Below are 17,931 nucleotides of genomic sequence, written 5' to 3'. Positions count from 1 at the left end.
ACCCCCTTCCACCTCCTCCATTCGTCCACTACACAACGCAATGACGGTACCTCACCGTAATACAGGCAAACGAAGCCACACGTTCACGTTGTCCATGTTATCCTACATTTAAAATAATCCATGCCAACGTCCGAATCCGTCCAGGTAAAGCAAACGAGCACTATTTAGCCCAGCGGACATTAAAACCAACAGAAAACGACGCTCTCCGGCCGCCAGCTGCCCCCTCCCCCGGGGTAAGTACCCTTGTTTTGTATCCTCATTCTTACTTACAGCACTTCGTTGCTTTCTGTAATTATTAACACAAAACAATTAAATGCCTAATCTATAACCATATCAGCAAACATTAGAATATCAAGACAAAACAAACACACATTTGAGCTAGTCCATCTCGTGGTGTATTGTGGCGAACCGCTGGTGCGGCCTCTCCGTGCAAAACCCACTTCATCCAGGCGTACGAACGTTTAATGACGTTTGGTCACTTAATTAAGCTCATTAATTAACTACATCTCCGAGACTCTCTCCGCGCTTCGCCCATGCATTCTGGTTTCTTGTTAAAAAGTGCTGGTTTTGTATGTGAGCGGCGTTGGTCACGTTGAGAAGATCAAAAGAACATTAATCCTGAACCTGCACCGTTTCCTTTCATCTTGGACGCTGAGAAACGACCGTGTGCTCGGACAGGTTGTTGTGTATGACCAGTTATCCGTGCAGTGATTGTGTGCATTGAGAACACACCAGCTTCATAATAACTTGGTCACAGTGAACACGACGCATATAACAAAAAACAAAGTACAAAAGGAAACAACGAATTAAGCTGCACGTGCGATGGCTTAAATGTTTTGGTATTTGTTGCATTCGGCATTGTAGTATTTATTTGTTTTATTTATTTGAAGTGCAGTGCGGTTGAAGGAGATCTTAAAGACAGCTGGTACCCCTCCCCATTTTAAAGGCTGTTGAATTGTATATGGCCACTGACCCCCTGTGCTGGACTTGAGACCTCCAAGAAGGTTTCTGAACCTATGGCATCCGTTCACAAGCCATTCCATCCGCGTGACTGCATCTGCTAGAACACGTGGTAGACGACTGGGTCAACATCTCTGATGCACCGAAAACAGGAGATGCATAAAGTCCTTATTCACCTAATAATGGTTTGCTTTTTTTCTGTTTTCTTCTTATTACTTTTGTATACCCCCAGTGTACTGCTGGCTTTATTGGAGTTTCTGGAAAAGAATATGCACTCAGCTCTCCCGGGCACAATGCACATTGCACAAACGGGAAAGGAGAGAGGGACACTATTGTACCTTCTTCTCCGTGACAGCATGGCGAGTCACGTTGTCGGACGCAGCTGAGATCTGAACCTCAGTCCACCCCTGCTAAGCTGAGCCATTTTGAAGTGTCTTATTTACTTCTCTTGCGTGTCTCCTTTAGTACCAAACAGACATCAAGTGTCATTTTTGTTTAGTTTAATAGACCGTGTGGCAGATTAATTTTGAAGTGATTCATCGAAGTGTGATTGGTGTTTGAATGGTGTGGAAAACCCACATTTCAGGCTGATGTGAAATCGAACTCTGGGTCATTATTTTATTTGCTGCTGACCTTCATATTACGTAATAATCATAACAGTGGGACTGTGGGTCTGTCTCAGTGTCTAATCTCACGGTCTCTTTTCCAACTCTATTGACTCATCGGTTTCACTACTCCTTTGTACCTCTTTATGCATTTCCCTCCTCTACAGACACAATGGTGGTTGTTTGTTCCTGAAATCTTTGAACAGCAGGTCAAACTTTCCACTTTAATAGGCCATATTGCCACTCAGAGTTGCACTGTGTTGTCTTGACCTAAATCTTTTGTATACCTCTGTCCTGCTTCTCACTAAACAAATATAATAAATATTAAGCCTCAAACCTTTTGATATTCAAATCATGGGTTTTAGTTCTGCGTCTGTGGCTGTGTTCTCCTCCTGCTTTTAAGGGCATCCCAGGGAGGCTTCTCCGCTCTCCACGTGAACAGCCGGCCTTCAGAATCAACGAGCGTGTGCAGCCAAGCTTCCCCAGACTGGGTGATTGATTAGACACCATCTTAGGTCTGGTTTCTCGCAGTCAGTTAGCTGTTGTCCGGACGCCAAGGCGTCGCAGCGGGCCGGCCTGCTCGGCGTGCCGAGCGTCGGGAAACGTGCGGGCTAGAGCGGGGCAGAGGGGGGCTTTCCAAGTCCTCAGAGTGTCGTCGTCCCCCCCGGGTTGGCATGCGTTTAGCAAACGGCCACGTTCTGGGGCGTCGGGCTGCTCTCGTTCTCACACCCTTTCACTGGTCTCGGTGGATCCGAAGGGCAGCAGGACGTCGCCGGCGGTTTTGAACACACTCCTCATGCTCCGTCTCGCCATTTTCATATAAATGAACTAGTACAGATTCATCAGAGTTGTTCAAGAGAAGATCGACATTTTCATCACTTGGCAGCATGCACAAATGGATTTCCCTTGTATGTCTGTTTCTTCTTGTCCTCTTGTCTTTCTGCTGTGCTGTTTTTGATCAATACGCTGTGCGTCTCTCCACATGCGTGCGTTCTGCTAGAAACACAAGGCTGTCTGGCTCAGTCGCCACTTTCTTTGTCATTTTTCTCTATTCTATGTGAGAATTTTCTCAATTCTATGATTTCAAAATCAAACTTATGACAAGATTTTTAAATATATATTTTGGGTTTGCCCTTTTGCTTTTCCATTCTGTAAATATAACACTATAGTGTGAATTCCCTTAGCCATTCCTGTCCTGATGTGTAGAACGTGTTTGCACTGAGCAGGTAACGTAGCCCAGTGAAGCTTTTGTTCTTGCCCTGGAGTAGATGCTGGTTCCTCTATTAAGTGGCGATTGGTTTATGATATGTTGATAATTCCTTTGTTCAAGACCATGAAAGCAGACCTTGCTGCCTGTTTTGTCTTTGTCGACTGTCCAAACAAGCTGAGCTGGGGCCTGTTTCCTACGGAGCAGGTGAGGTGCTCCGCCCCCAGCCACAAGGGCTGATGGGACGATCTGAAACCTCAGTGACGAGTGCAAATGGGACGTGGCACGAGGACCACGGGATTAATGTTCACGTGAAAGGAGATCCGGAGATATCCATGTCCGGGGCCCAGAATAATTTCTAATGTGGCATCTTTTTGTTCCTCTGAGATTCATATTGTGATTGGGATATTTGTTTGGGCTGAAACGGCAGCCATGTGCAACCATGCTGGTCTGATTTTATTTAGCCTATTTTTTTAATCCCCTCATGGATGACCTTGAGATTTTGGCTAATGAGTAAAGTGGATTCCTCTAGAGTGAATAGGCACTTTTTTTTTAGGCAAGTTCGGCTAAGCCACTCTAGTTCAATTACACAGTCCCACTTTGTAGCCCATTAATGAGAAATAGGAGGCAGCTCTCTAAGATGTAGACAAAGGCATATTGATCGTGACCTTCTGTTTCTGCACTTTAGATGAAAGATGAACTGAAACAAAACATCCTGCCAATCATGCGCTCTCGGTACTCTAGAAATCTCTTGAAAAACAAACGTGTGTTTTCGGGGTGGTGCTGGCACAGATGATCTCCTTGTCCGCTTGTGTAAATTATGGTGTTTAAGTAGTGCAACATCTGGTTGTCTGATGGCCCACTGCCAGCATGAAGACAGGATATGATTCCTCTCCCAACATCCCTCCCACCCCCACACTTTCCCGTAATTCACATCCTACAATGGATCTGGATTTCTCTACAGTGACGATAGAAAGTATGAAGAGAGATTAGCCACAGCGATATTGACAATTCTCTAGATACTTATTCATCACATGTAGAGACATCACAAGGTTATTTTACTTTGCACAGAAGGGGTGACCTCATAGTTTGATTCGAGTTTTTTTGGGGGGGGTGGAAATCGGCACATTAAATCATTACTTTCACCAAAATTAGATTATTTTGATACAATTCTGGATTATTTTACGCTCTGTCCCATCTAGACACTAAAAGCTAACTTGAATGCTTCTCCTCTGTTTCTCCGATGTCCTTCTCAAACGGTGTCCACCAACACACCGTTTCCAGCTGTAGACAGATGATCTCTTATAACAGATTTTTATTAAAAGAAATTTTGATTTTGGCAAAAGCAACTGTGTACGTAATCAGTTATGATTTAGCATTGCAAAACTGATGATGTTGAGTCATCACCTTGAAATGAAGACACCAGGATTTACTGATCCAGTTACATCCATAATAAAAGAGCTAGTGTCTTATGACTTACGTCAATTGTTTTTAAATAGATATGGAGTGATTTTGAGCAGCAAGATAACTAAATGTGTATCTCAGTTTTTTTAAAACAAAATTCTTATCCTTTGTGTATTTTGAATATATCAGATAGCTGCCCAGCTGTTGACGTCTACACTGTTTGTTTAGTGTAGGGGATGTGGAAATCAATGTTTCCAGTCCTCCCAGTCAATCCCAGTACTCAGAACTCTGTGAACAAGCCACATTTTTGCTCTTAAGCAGGTCATAGGAGCCATTAAGAACGCACAGTACTTAGTATAGGTGTTTTAAAAGCTGGATTAGAAGGCAGACATGTACTGTGGATCGAGGAGTGCTGCATTTAATCGTGGACATGGTCATGTATCTCTCCATATTAAATAGCCAAATGCAATTGCGGCCACGTTCACTGGACATTTCTTCTATAATTCATGATGGCTGCAGTCTTGAGAGCATTATGTTGTTACTGGTTTGTTGTATTCCTTCCAAGCAATGTACTCCAGATTCCAAACAATCTGTCCTGCTGGAAATGGTCTCCTCCAAAGCCCTAGAGCAGGCGAGACATTCTTCCAGCGCTCAGGCGTCTACTACTGACTCAACTCTCTAAGATCTGTTTCATCTTCACTTATACTTGTAGTGACTGAAGCTGCATGTTCTAGTTACCCGAAAGTGACTTTATCGCCAGGCCCTTTGGGTAACTGGGCACTGGTCACTTTGGGCAGTATATGTATCAAAGAAGCAGGTTTTTTAGTCTTTAAAATGTATGCTAGAAGCATTTTAAGCTTCGGAGTGACCTGTGAAATGGAAATAATAATGTGCACTGGAAACCCTAAATGCCCAGTTTACATCACATGACCAATTTAAAAGGGTCTGTCTTCCAAAACAGGAAGCCCTTCTAGAAGGCGGCTGTCATCACCAGTAAAAATGGGCATTGCATTTCTCTCCAGCTTCATTTCCAAACTTGATCATTTTAGAAAATACAACATGGATACAGTTACAGTTTTAGAGCTATAACAAAGACTTAAATGTTTTAGTTGAAGAACATCCCTTTTTGTATTTTTTTTTGTTTTGAACTGGCTTATGAAATTCTGATCCCTGCTTATTTCTGCTAACATCACACCCTTTCTGAACACTGGTATCATTACAGCTATAAATGTGGTTTAAGGCAGGAAGCATTACCAGCCAATGCAATCACACTGCTAATCACTTAATCAGTGTAATTTGGTTCTCCAGGCTCTTCTGTCTATCTCCAAGTTACTGATTTGTATTAGGGGGAAAGAAACACTTTTTTTTTCTTTAAGAGGATAGTTGCTTCCATTTTGATGATGATTGGGAATGCATTGCTAGGTAGGGAAGCTGCCTAGTTGGGCCAAATTCAGTAGCCGTGTGCTTGTAACTTTAATAGAGGTATTCCTAGTCTCAGCCCATTTGAAGCAGCAGCCTTGTTTTCAACTATAGGTCCCCTAGGTTTGTAATCAGAGCTCGGGTGGAAAGACTGCAGCACTGTGGCTTTGTGACTCATTGAATGTGGAGCCCTCCTCTGAAGGGAACACGAGCTCCCTCTTTCCTGTTGCCACGCCAGCGTTCGACAACAAGATCTGGATCCTACCGCTAAATATAGCGGGACTGAAAGGCAGATTAATGTTAGTGTTGTGGAAATAACTATGCTGAATGAATGCGCCACCACGGTGCGGTGAATCTCTGGGTCCTCCAGCACTGTCATAAGGTATTCGTTTATTGTTTTTAGTTGATATTTAACGTCGGACCACTCTCGTGTGGAACTTTGAAACAAGATTTTATTTTATTATGCTAGTGTGCTACTGGCGGGCTTAGCTTCTGTGTAATAGGTGATGTGGTGTAGCATTGTGTGCTGTTGCATGCTGATATGAGGCAGATATAAATGTTGTCCCTTTGAGCGCGTTATGTGCATGTATTGCAAGTCGTTCCACATTTTCGTATGCTTGTGGCATCCTGTTTCCTATTTCCTGTTTCCAGGGGAAGTGAAGCATGAGTCCATTTCTGCTGAGTTCCCTTGCTGTAATGTCCTGTAGAGACAGGGTGCTCGGGCCTACATATTTGTTTTAAAAGGGAACACAAAAATATAAAGGAAGAGGCCGCATGTAAATCCAGCTTTTGTTGGGACATATATAAATCCTTCTCTGTTTTTACCCTGGCTAGAAACACTGGCTGCATTCTGCCTGAGAAACAGGAATTTAGATCTTCATAATGAGAAAAAGATGTTATTGAAATTTGAAACCAAGCCTAATAGCATGATGGGTTATGACAGGGTTTCCTTTTTAGTAGTGTCATTTACTAAGAGCCATGCATAGATTTCCATGCCGGTGCCCTGAGTCGCTACTTTATGTGTACAAAATGATGGTTAAATAACCCCTGAATTAGTTAGACTCTGCTTTTTTTTCCACTCCCAACGAAAATAAATCAGTAATTGACAAATAGTTCATCCTTTCTTCCCCGAGACTTTTGTTTTGGCGGTCTCTTTTTCTAAAGGCATCTCAGTGTGTTGTCAAGGCATCATGGTGCCCAAACAGAATGATTAATTAGATGCAAATCGGAGCCCTTTCAGCTTAAAAAGGCATCCAGACAATACCTTTTGATTCCGGAATAACTCGACTGCAGATTGCCTCACAGTTCCAACCTTAGGAAGCAGCTCCAGAATTACAGTCTACATATTCTCATTTTGCATAAAGCATCCTGTTTACATCATAAAATGTCTCCATGCCAACGAGAGCTTGGCAAAGTGCACCGGGCCCTGGCAGTGCCATGTGGGCGGGGCTTAGTCTCGGTTGGGTGCATTGTTTCCCCAGAGCAGGGACTTCTCTACCCAGCACTGGTGGTGGGGTGAGGGGGGTGTTGATGTGGCTCAGACCAAGTGCACAGAACATCACAGGAAAGTTACAGCGAACCTTTATAGTCTCTGACATTTTTAGAATTCCTATTTCGAAATTCCAGTAACAAGAAGATACGGGCGTCTAGACTCTGGTGGCCACAGTAAGTGCCGAAGTAGATTTTCTGTCATTAGAGGAGCAGACGAGAAGGTAAAGCTATACGTCCTGGTCTGTTTGTAATGGCTGCCTTTCGGGTGCTAACATGTTTCTGTATTTATGTGTCCAAGAACGTAGAATGCTATCTTCTAAACTAACTTGTGTATCGTGAGCGTGGGGGGAAAAAACATCTAACATGGCTCGTTAGTTTTGGATATAATCTACTGAACAGAAATCTCTCTCAAACAGCAAGTGTATCTGCAGACCTTCTAAATCACAGACTGCTTGCATCTACAGCACTATTCCACATACACACATTCCTCCTGTTCAGAAGTAAACGGACGACTTTCACTCACACATATTAGGCCAATTGATAATCTGTAACCTCAGATAAATCTTCTTTGATGAGCATCGCCATGTCCCGTAATAGTGATTTTGATATACAGGTATTACACATATTGAGTAGTGTGTGTTCACCAAAGATCAATTAACGGGTTCATCTTTTTTTGTTATAGTAACTTCTTAGTAACTTTGAATGTTCTAATAATTTAAATATTTATCGCAAGCATAAATTGACTACGTGTGAAATAAGATGACGTGATGAGGCATTAGGCCACATTAGTGTGGGGCATTAGGCCACATTAGTGTGGGGCATTAGGGCACACATTAGTGTGGGGCATTAGGGCACACATTCGTGTGGGGCATTAGGGCACACATTCGTGTGGGGCATTAGGGCACATACACTGCTGATGTTCGGTGTAGCTACTTTGCCTCAGACTGCAGTTGGTTGAATATGGGTAGTAACCATAGCAAGGATTGCAAAACAGCTCTACAACATGTGCGTTTCAGACATCAGACGTCTGTGACTTCAGGCGCTCTAGATTGTGTTGTTTTTAACATCCTTACATTCTGATATCTGATGTGTGTTAACATGGTCTTGAACAAACGGGGCATAATTTTTATTGAAGCCACTCAGGTTTCAGTCTTGATTTATTAATGTAATAAACATTTTAGTTTATTTTTTGTTTGTTGTAATAATTTAAAATGTAAAGCTATTTATACAAATCACAATCGTCTGATTTGGAAATTGAAAACATTCAAGTAAATTGGGGACGAAAGGATTTTAAATTGCATCTCAACTGTAACAGTTAACCTGTATTTCAGAAAGTCATAGAGTGACCAGTCATAGAAAATATTTTGAATTCCTAAATTTCTCATGCTGCTTTGTAGGGGTCAATTTAGTTAAATAATTAATTAAAAGTTATTTTCCTTTACCATTTCCATCTGCTTATATCACTGTGGATGTCATCAGACATAACACGTTCTAGCATAGTCTATAGACTAGCTGGAGAGAGACCAAAAAAATTTGTTAGGTTGACGAAGCTTATTTCTGGTATGCCTTCTGGTTTCTTCTTGGTCATCAGTGTCGTTTTTCCTTCTGTGTTCATTCATAGCTCCAGCGGAACTGATGGACGTCACAAGCTGTCTGCAGTATCTGGAGTCTTAGGCTACAAACCGTTGGATTGCATACTTCTTGTCTGCGGTCACACTGTGATTGTTAATACTGGATGCAGCTGCAGAAGCAGAAAAGGAGGAGAAAAGCCCTCCTCTTGGCCCAGCGGACTACCAGAACTCCGCAGTGATGAACGAGTAATTGGGGCTTGACAGGCCTGCGCGCACCGACACCAGTCCGAGTGGACACGAGTGAACCTACGGCGGGAGTTGTGGTCGTCTTGGCGCCATCGCTTTTCTGGGTTGGCGTAGCCGATCGGACGGGATACAGGCCTCTGTAGGATGACCAGCCTGTTCCGGCGGAGCAGCAGTAATGGCGGCTCTCGCGGGGGAGGGGGAGGGGGCGGGACAGGGGCGGGAGGGGGCGGGGAGGGGGCGGGGGAGCTCAACAACAGCCGGCCCAATCGGCAGGTGCGGCGGCTAGAGTTCAACCAGGCCATGGAGGACTTTAAGACCATGTTTCCCAGCATGGACTACGAGGTAATCGAGTGCGTGCTGCGTTCCAACAACGGAGCCGTGGACGCCACCATCGACCAGCTCCTGCAGATGAGCATCGAGGGCCACGGATCGGATGACAGCTCGGATTCGGATGACAGCATCCCTCCAGAGGTAGCGTACTGCTCCGCTCCATTCACGGCTTTAATGCAGCCCTGGGCTGTGGTAGACTTAGACAATGTCCACCCATCGCTAGACTAAGACGTTCATTTGTTAATCATTATAACACTGGCTTTTTCAGTACCGATATCCCAAAAGGCAGCAATATGCAAACAAGCTTTCTCCCATCCCGTGAGAATCTTGATCAACCTCATACATTCCAGTTTGTTGTTCCGTGGGTGTTTTCTATGAACTGATCTTTAGCGTTCTACGAAACCCGGCGCGATTACGACCGACGCTTGCTCAAGCCGCCACGTTCCCCTTCCACGTGTCTGCGCCTGTTGAGAAGCTGCACTCCCATGACGAGCCCCATTTTCACTCGTGCTTGGCCACGCCTCCGTCTCCACGCTCTGGGCAGCGTTATCCTGCTCTGTCACAGCCCTGTGCAGACACACGTGGCGTCTCGGTCCATCACGTAGCACAGTATGCACCGTGTTCGTACAGCAGGGCTTCACTGATTGCTGCCCGGTCTAGAATTTTTATTTTTTTGGATGATGAGGGGGAAAAAAAGTTGTGTGCCCTGTCCAAGTTTGTTCTCTGTACTCTTTCGTGTTCTTTTGTCTGAATGTAAAGGTACAACCCACAGTAAAACCTTGTAGGTGTATAGTTACATAAGATGATTTGACGGTTGCCTTTGATGATGTGATCTAGAAAATCTAGTAAAAAGCAGGATATGCGTGTGTTCTTTGGCGGGGGGGGGGGGGGGGGTATTTGAGAATTCTGAAGGCTAATCTCTTATGCATGTGCACTTTGTATTGTCCTCTCACCCACATCAGATTCTGGAGAGAACCCTTGAGCCCGACAGCTCAGATGAGGAACCACCGCCAGTTTACTCTCCGCCCACCTACGACATGCACATATATGACAGGAAATATCCCAACGCACCCCCTACTCCTCCCCCACGGTAAAAAAGAAAAACCAAACAAAAAGGATTCATTTAGTTCCCTCCAATAATATGAAATCTGTAGGGGAAGTTTTCACATCCTGTTAAGTGCTTTATTCCTAAATAGATTTTAGATTGTAGGATTGAATTGTGGATTTGCTCATTTCTTTACATCTGGATGTATTTGTAACAAGCATACCAAGACCAGCAAAATGCATATTTTCAGTTTTTCTTCTGATGCCACCTAGTGTTGATAAATGACATTGCATGTTAGGGTGAGTCTGCAGAGGGGATCATGGGTGTCTCAGGGCCTGATGACGATCTCATACTGTTCATCTCCAAGTAAAAATGCTACAGTGTGAGACATGCAGGAATGAGAATTGATTAACATTAGTAATGCATCATATCATTCAATAGAATATATGATGATATATTAATATGCAGGGGATTCCTTGTGTATTACTATATAGTTTTAGTAATATAATTTTAAAGCCAGCTATGAATCACATGAACAAAATGTTGCAGGTTTGAAGCCCCGCCCCCTACAGGACCCCGGCAGACCCGGAGTTACAGGAACTGGAACCCACCGTTGCTTGGCAATTTGCCTGATGACTTCCTGAGAATCTTGCCCCAGCAGTTAGACAGTATCCAGGTGTGGAAGTGGAAATTTCTGAATCATGTCAAAAAATTTTTTATTTATTATTATTATGATGGAATAACTTTCATAATTTTTATTTAACTACCATTTCTGCTTTATTCATTGTTCTATACATTTATTTACACCCTCTCCCTCCCTCCCCCTATCTTCTGTCTCCCTCAGAGCTCACAGGGAGGTGTCTCCTCTGCCTCTTCTTCCTCCACTCCCTCCACCATTCCTCCTGCACGTCAGCAGGCCTCGTGTGCCCCGGGAGAGGCGCCCGCCGGGGCCTCCGAGCAGGAGCGCAAGCTCAGGCAGTACCTGGAGGACGAGAGAATCGCCCTGTTCCTGCAGAACGAGGAGTTCATGAAGGAGCTACAGCGTAACCGCGAGTTCCTCATCGCGCTTGAACGAGGTGTGCACGGGTACACACACACACACACACACACACACACACCTGCATACACACACACATACGCACACACTCATTGGGCCTGAACGACATAACACATGTACTCACAATGCTTGAAAGGCAACCTCATACAGGCATGCTTGCCTCTGTAAGGACTCATTACAGTAAAGTTTGGCACATTTGTGCATCAAAAAGAAAGCTGCTCATTTGGGGGAAAGAAATCTGGATGTCCACATGGCTGGGAACATGTGGACCGTACACATTTGTCCACTTTGCAAAAGGAACCGCTAGTAAGACGTGTGAATTTTGGAAAATCAAATCATGATGTTAGAAATCCCCCATCCAGCCACTCAATGGTCGTCCGTTTGTGGCATTTGCGGTTCGTGGCGTGTGTCACACCGCATGTCAAATTATGACCAGTGAAACTGAAATTCCGAGCGATCCAACATGGAGTTGGTGTCTACTGAGGAAGCTGAAGGTCGGCATGAAACCTTTGCAGACTTGCATGTCAATGCTGCCTTAATCTGTCACTTGTGTTTTTTAGTGCTGTTCCAGTTTTCAATATTCAATATTCCATGTTAAGATTCTTTTTCTTGTCCATCTTGTCGGCTTTAGATCGCCTGAAATACGAGTCAAAGAAATCCAGGTCAAGTCATTCATCAGCTACCAACTCCACAGGTAAATATCTCCCACCTGCACTGAGCATGTGGCGTATACAATTGCATATACCTGGTCACGGTGAGCAATATTACGATGGATGTTCTGTGATATTTTTTTGGTGACTCAATGCCATAGATTTTGGGAACCATGAGCAATTTTAACACCAATGCATGTGTTGCCCAGGTGACCACTACACTCCTGGAACTATGGAGGTGTGCACCGCAGTGTCCGATGATGCACTATTCAGAGACAAACTCAAGCACATGGGAAAATGTGAGAGCTCTTTGAGCACCTGATGTTACACGGATTGTTATCTCTCAGTTCCTAAAGTACAGCACGAACCCTTTCGAGTTTAAAGTGCTCTTTCCTCTGTGTAGCAACCAGAAAGAAGTTGTTTGAAATCGCCAAAGGGTTTTCAGAAAAGACGAAACGAAGAAAGTCCAAAAGAAAACTGCTTCTGAAGCATCACTCGTATCCTTCAAGCACTGGATTTTCTGTGCTGGCTGTGGATGTCATGGCAATTGTGGGCCAGTAATCCCCTAACTAACGAATGCATAACCAACTACTGTTATGTATAATGTGGCAATGGGTTTTAATACTGCCAACATTAGCCTTCTGTCATTTTTCTAAATTTCATTTAAGTGCAAATGAATATACTGTATTCTGTGATACTGTAAACAGTCCAGGTGGATTTAAAAGTAGATTTAGACAGCTACACTGTCATTTACCTTAACCACAAACTCAGACTGGGCACTGCAAACTCCACAGCTAATCTCCTGGACGATGTAGACGGAAACCCATGTGGTAAGAACAAGCGTACTGTTGAGTGTCTCTGGCATCTCGTGCACAGGACATCAAGCCTGGTGAGCTGCTTTGCCAGAGAAGCTTATAGGGCCAATGTTTCGCCAATCACCTAGTCCACTTGCAGTGGATCACAAGTAACCGGAGTGACTCACTGGTCAACAGGAGCCACTGCAGCACAGATGTAGAGTTTGTTGCTTTGCACCAAGTTGTCAAGCCTAAACACTCTTTTAGTTTTGGAAGCAAGCCTTTATATGCCCCACTTCACAATATATAAGGCCAAGTAAACTATTTAAAGACTAATAAGATGGTGAAAGCCAAAAACTTGAGGTGCGGGTACAGGAGTGCTGTAGGGGATGGAGGTGTTCCCTTCAGCAGTACGGGGAAGATGGCAGCGGCGTGATGGGGATATTTGTGTCTGTTTTAGAAGAGGAGAGTCAGCTCAGAAGGCTGGCCACTCAAGAGGAGGAACGACCCCAGAAGGAGGCTCTTTCATGGTGAGTTTTTACCGCCGAGTCGAGCACATGGCCCAGGGGATCTCCGGGATTGTCTACTGAGAAGTGCTTTTTGATTACAACCACCAAATGTAATTTAAGACTAATAATAAATGACCTTGTGGGTTTCTCTGCACAAAGTATCTAGCAACTAGTAGTAGGTTAGGTCTGTTCCAGTACAGCAAACTGAAAGTATATGCGGTCCACAGAAACCCGCAAACAAACGGCACGGGTCACATACAGGAACATCTGCAGAGATAACTAAGGGCCTGTAAACAGATACAGAGATAAACAATAGCAAAGCAAACGGATACACTCACATAATGCTATTAAGAATACAGATTAATACTGAACGGCACTGTAGTTTTCTCTAAGTACAACCTTAGTCTCTCGTGAAGTGCTTTACACAAGATTTTGGCCAATGTTGACATGATATAATCTTTACAGATTGCTGTCCTACAACATTACACTGAAGTGTACAAGTACACTGAATTTATTGTCCTGATTATGAAACTAGTTTGAAATTACTTGCTTATTGCGATACGGTAAAATTGTTTTGCAAATATTGGACAACCTTGGTGCCCATCGTCAGCTCTGCCAAGTTAGCTACATTAAGGTAGAAGCCCAGATTTGCCAGGAACATGATTGAAAGTCTCAGAAGTTGCTTAAAATGTGCTCTTTGTTGCATTTCAGATCCCTTGTGTCATCTGGTGTGTGTACGGTTCCCATGGTGACATCAGAATGATCCATGGCAGGTATTGCTGGGGCCGTGTGCATTCGCCCCTTGTTAGTGAACCACACCCTCCACAACAGTCATCCACACAGGAAGGAACCTGTCAGTCTGAAGCAGCATTGTAACACACCCGCCATTATTGTTATCTGAATTGTATTAAAACTGTACTATAACTATTTGTTAATATATGGTTTCATATGTAGAGATGAAGAAACAGTATGCCTTGATATATATTTTTTTCCTTCTGAGAATGCTTGTATAATGAGAAATTCTCAATTTATACTAGTTTTTGTTTGATAACTAATATTTACTTTAGATATATTTTCCCCTAATTATTTATGGTTTGAGCAGTGTTTGCCTTGTTATCATTTGGAAAAAAGTACATAGATACATATTAGAAGTCTGTTTAACATACTAATTTTTACAGTTTAACAGTTGTAACTTTCAGAACATTAATACGAATTTTTTTCTAACCTGCCCCAAAGATTCATCCCTTTTAAGTACATGAAATTTATTTACTCAATGGCCAGACCTGGTTATTTTATCACTTCTTACTACAGTATCACTAGAAGGTCTTTCTAAATGCATTTTCTGAAGAGCAGAACCCATGTTCTCTCTGGCTAGAATAAAGGGCACAAACCACATTGATGTCATGCCTCTACACTAAATCAGTACAAGAGAATGAGCATTCCGTACAGTCTGTTCAGATCCTCTCTTACCCAAGGAGGCTACGTACCAGCTTTTCCCGCCTACCTACGCGTCCTCTAGAGTAGCCAGTTGAGGCGTTGTCTATAGTTAAGTGTTTTAAAGAATCCTTAATGCCAAAATTACTTTTCTGATGGTCTTTACACAAACGTTGGCAAGCACGATGATGTGTGAGAAAATGTTTCCCTCTACACACACTGCCATATCTGTTTGTGTTGTAATGCTGCAGTTCTTTTCTAGTTTTTGAGAGAATGCCAGTTGAAATGGCCATGCCAGTATTGTTTTGACAATAACAATTTTATGCCAGTTAAACATAAATAAATTCTGGGTCTGGGTTATCAGAATTATGTCAGTACATTTGGTACACAGCAGTTTGAATGATGCTTTCATTGTCTGTTTAATGTATTGTTTCTGTTAGGCTGGATCAAATGGGATTATTTTAATTGCTTCTTCAAACATCATGAATTTTCTGTACAGGAAGAAATCTTCTGGAATGTGGCCTCCTGGACTGTTGGGTTTAGAGTGGGGTCAGTGTGGTGCTAGCATACTGGGGGCTTAGCGTTCTTTTATCGTCATTACCTGGTTACTCCCTGCCCGTTATTCCCTGTGAACAATACGTGTGCCAAAGCATGGGGATTACATTCATTTGTCGGTTTTTTGTGCCATTAATGCAATATTTGATTCAGTGAATTAGCAATATTTTTTTTACTTTTTGAAGGATCTTTACATAGTGTGTGCACAGGCCACATTTTAATGTTAATGAATGTTTGAAACGGTGGTAGTCAAATAATGCACCTTTATTCCACCATTATATTAGTTCTAGATAACAAATTTCACCTCAAGTCATGGGAGGGGGGTTGACTGTACAGTGCATTATGTATTCCATCACTGCTGATTTTGGTAATGACGAGCTTAATTGAGTCAGGTGTGTTGGAAAGCGCTGACTTTCAGTGTTCTGTTATGGTCAGCGTTTGGAGTGAATCACTGGTGTACTTGTGTAGAAATCTGTAATGTAAGACCATGCCCAGGGGATGAGGGGCAATAATGAAATATGATGCTACACATAGCTGCTATGGTGACGTTGACAACGTATTTGAAAACATGAGATGAGGTAAGAAAAATGAATTCTTTATAGGGAGTATAAACCGATGATGTATTTATAAAGGCAGTAGCTTGTCCAACATTTCTTAGTCCCTTATTTGAACTTGATATGAGATTTATTGTTTGTAAGCCTTTTCCTCACCATGTGACTAAATTCATAAAACATTAGCAAATGGCATTAGTTTTATGTGCATTAGTTGGTCTCCCACCTGGCCTGTTCATACTAGCACATTTAACCTCTCAGGGAAATTGCTCTCATTTAGATATTTGGTACAAGCACAACATAAATGGAAAGCTAGGAACAGAAGAGAAGAAAGGGTCATGTAGCACACTCAAATGTGTTTCTTGTAATGCAATAAAAACTAGAATTCTAACCAAAAACATTTTTTATACAACATAAAGATAGTATAATGTATTCAAGGACTGCTTCTCTGGTATGGTCACGTCACTTCATTTTAGCATGTTCTTGAATGAATACCTAAATTTTCTCCAAAGTCTACTTATATCAGTGCTCTTTACGAAGGGTCAAGGTAGGTTAAATTCATTGTACGTGGTGGGGAAAGTTTACTGTGTGCAGCATTGAGTGATGTAATGATCTGTGGAATGTAGTAACCATTAAGTAAAAAAAATCATTTTCACCTTTTATCAGTTTGTTTTAATATTTTCTTAAAGTTAGTCATGTTAGGAAATTGACTCGTGAAACACATTTTTGGATTACTGGATTTTGTTTTAAGAAATATTTTTTTCTCTCTCTTTGGATAAAGACTGTCTACCCCCACCAATGATGGTGAAGGTTCTATAACCAGTCATACTATCAACCCTAAGTCCAAATCCAAACTTTTCTTACAATCCAGAGATGTTTATTAGTTATTGAAATAAGTAATAAAATTGTTATACATTGTTTTGTTGTGATCTCAACTTATTTCATGAGCTGTTTCATGTTAATCAACAAAAACAAAATTGATTTTTTCATAAGTTTTTTCCAGTAATGTTTTACTTAGTAGAGTCACTTGGGAACATGTCTACTGTCACTGGGGCCAAGTGATGAAAATTCTGAAGAAATGTACAGCACCATTTCTGATCAATGCAATTTTTTGCATTTTGAGACATTTTCTACCACTTGATAAGCCACTCAAACTTGTAATATGTGTACACAGACATACATCTGTACTTGCATATAAAAATATAACCAAATGTGCATAGCCAAAGTCAATACACTACTCACAGTTAGGGATATTTGATTTTCGGGTGAAATTTCAGAAGATGCACTCTAACCTTTACGAGTGAACTTGATGTGACCTCTGATCTTATGATTCCACATGTCCAACAGTTCAGTGTTTCAGACTTTTTGCACAACTTGCTGTTCTCTAACAGAGCTTAATGGCAAAATTCACAACAGGTGTTCAACTGATGAATCAACCAGTACATTTCATGGGTCAATTAGAATTGGTATTTTAAGAACTAAATGATGAATGCCACACAGATCCATGCACCCAAGTGTCATGTCAGACCATTCGAAACCATTTACATCAGGGTGCTCTGTGTGTTAAACAGTGTTGGGGACTGGAGTAACGAATTACATGTAACGACGTTATGTCATCATCATTACTGTTATCTACCATCCACCAAAACCAAACAGAGAATTTTTAAATGACTTTGCCACTTTGCTCGCACAACTGTCTGCTCTTTCACCAAATAACATTGTGCTGGGTGATTTTAATATTCATATGGACAATATTAATAACCCTCTTACCAAAGACTTTACGAATTGTATTGAGGGCTTTGGACTTCAGCAGTACATCAATTTTCCTACTCACTGTAAGGGTCATATCCTGGATTTAATCTGCTGCTCAGGATTATCTCCCTTAGACAGTACTGCTGATGAACTCCCCATATCTGACCATTTTCTCCTCTCAATTAATGTTTGTCTCACACTGCCTATTATTAAATCCCCTCGTCTCATCTCTTTCCGCAATATTAAGGACATCAATTTGGATTCTCTCTCCTCCAGCATTAACTCCACAATGGACAATCATAATCTAACCACTCTTGATGACCTGGTACCACACTACAATACTGGGCTCCA

General features: G+C 42.3%; 1 protein-coding gene across 4 annotated transcripts; it reads left to right on the top strand.

Moving 5' to 3' along the window:
• cuedc1b (CUE domain containing 1b) lies at positions 1-16,746 on the top strand. 4 transcript variants are annotated; one of them, XM_076976217.1, is made up of 11 exons: positions 1-233; positions 8,708-9,374; positions 10,196-10,323; positions 10,828-10,954; positions 11,123-11,354; positions 11,967-12,029; positions 12,195-12,284; positions 12,389-12,482; positions 12,757-12,815; positions 13,240-13,309; positions 14,000-16,746. In XM_076976217.1, coding segments are annotated over exons 2-11 (1,191 nt in total). In that variant the 5' UTR covers positions 1-233; positions 8,708-9,047; the 3' UTR covers positions 14,001-16,746. The 4 variants fall into 4 exon arrangements, with proteins under 4 accessions (XP_076832332.1, XP_076832334.1, XP_076832333.1 ...); XM_076976219.1 differs by lacking the exon at positions 1-233 and adding an exon at positions 5,775-5,977; XM_076976218.1 differs by lacking the exon at positions 1-233 and adding an exon at positions 7,100-7,307.
• Positions 16,747-17,931: the final 1,185 nt, after the last annotated feature.

Source organism: Brachyhypopomus gauderio, chromosome 16, assembly GCF_052324685.1.
Source record: "Brachyhypopomus gauderio isolate BG-103 chromosome 16, BGAUD_0.2, whole genome shotgun sequence".
In the NCBI taxonomy this organism is placed as follows: Eukaryota; Metazoa; Chordata; class Actinopteri; order Gymnotiformes; family Hypopomidae; genus Brachyhypopomus; species Brachyhypopomus gauderio.
This window is presented reverse-complemented; position numbering and strand designations above follow the sequence as displayed.

Excerpts from the sequence above, each read along its gene's own strand:
- cuedc1b (XM_076976217.1), top strand. The coding sequence starts at position 9,048 with ATGACCAGCCTGTTCCGGCGGAGCAGCAGTAATGGCGGCTCTCGCGGG. Across the intron at positions 10,955-11,122 it reads AGCAGTTAGACAGTATCCAG|AGCTCACAGGGAGGTGTCTC; the intron begins GTGTGGAAGTGG and ends TGTCTCCCTCAG. Across the intron at positions 12,483-12,756 it reads CTGCTTCTGAAGCATCACTC|ACTGGGCACTGCAAACTCCA; the intron begins GTATCCTTCAAG and ends CCACAAACTCAG.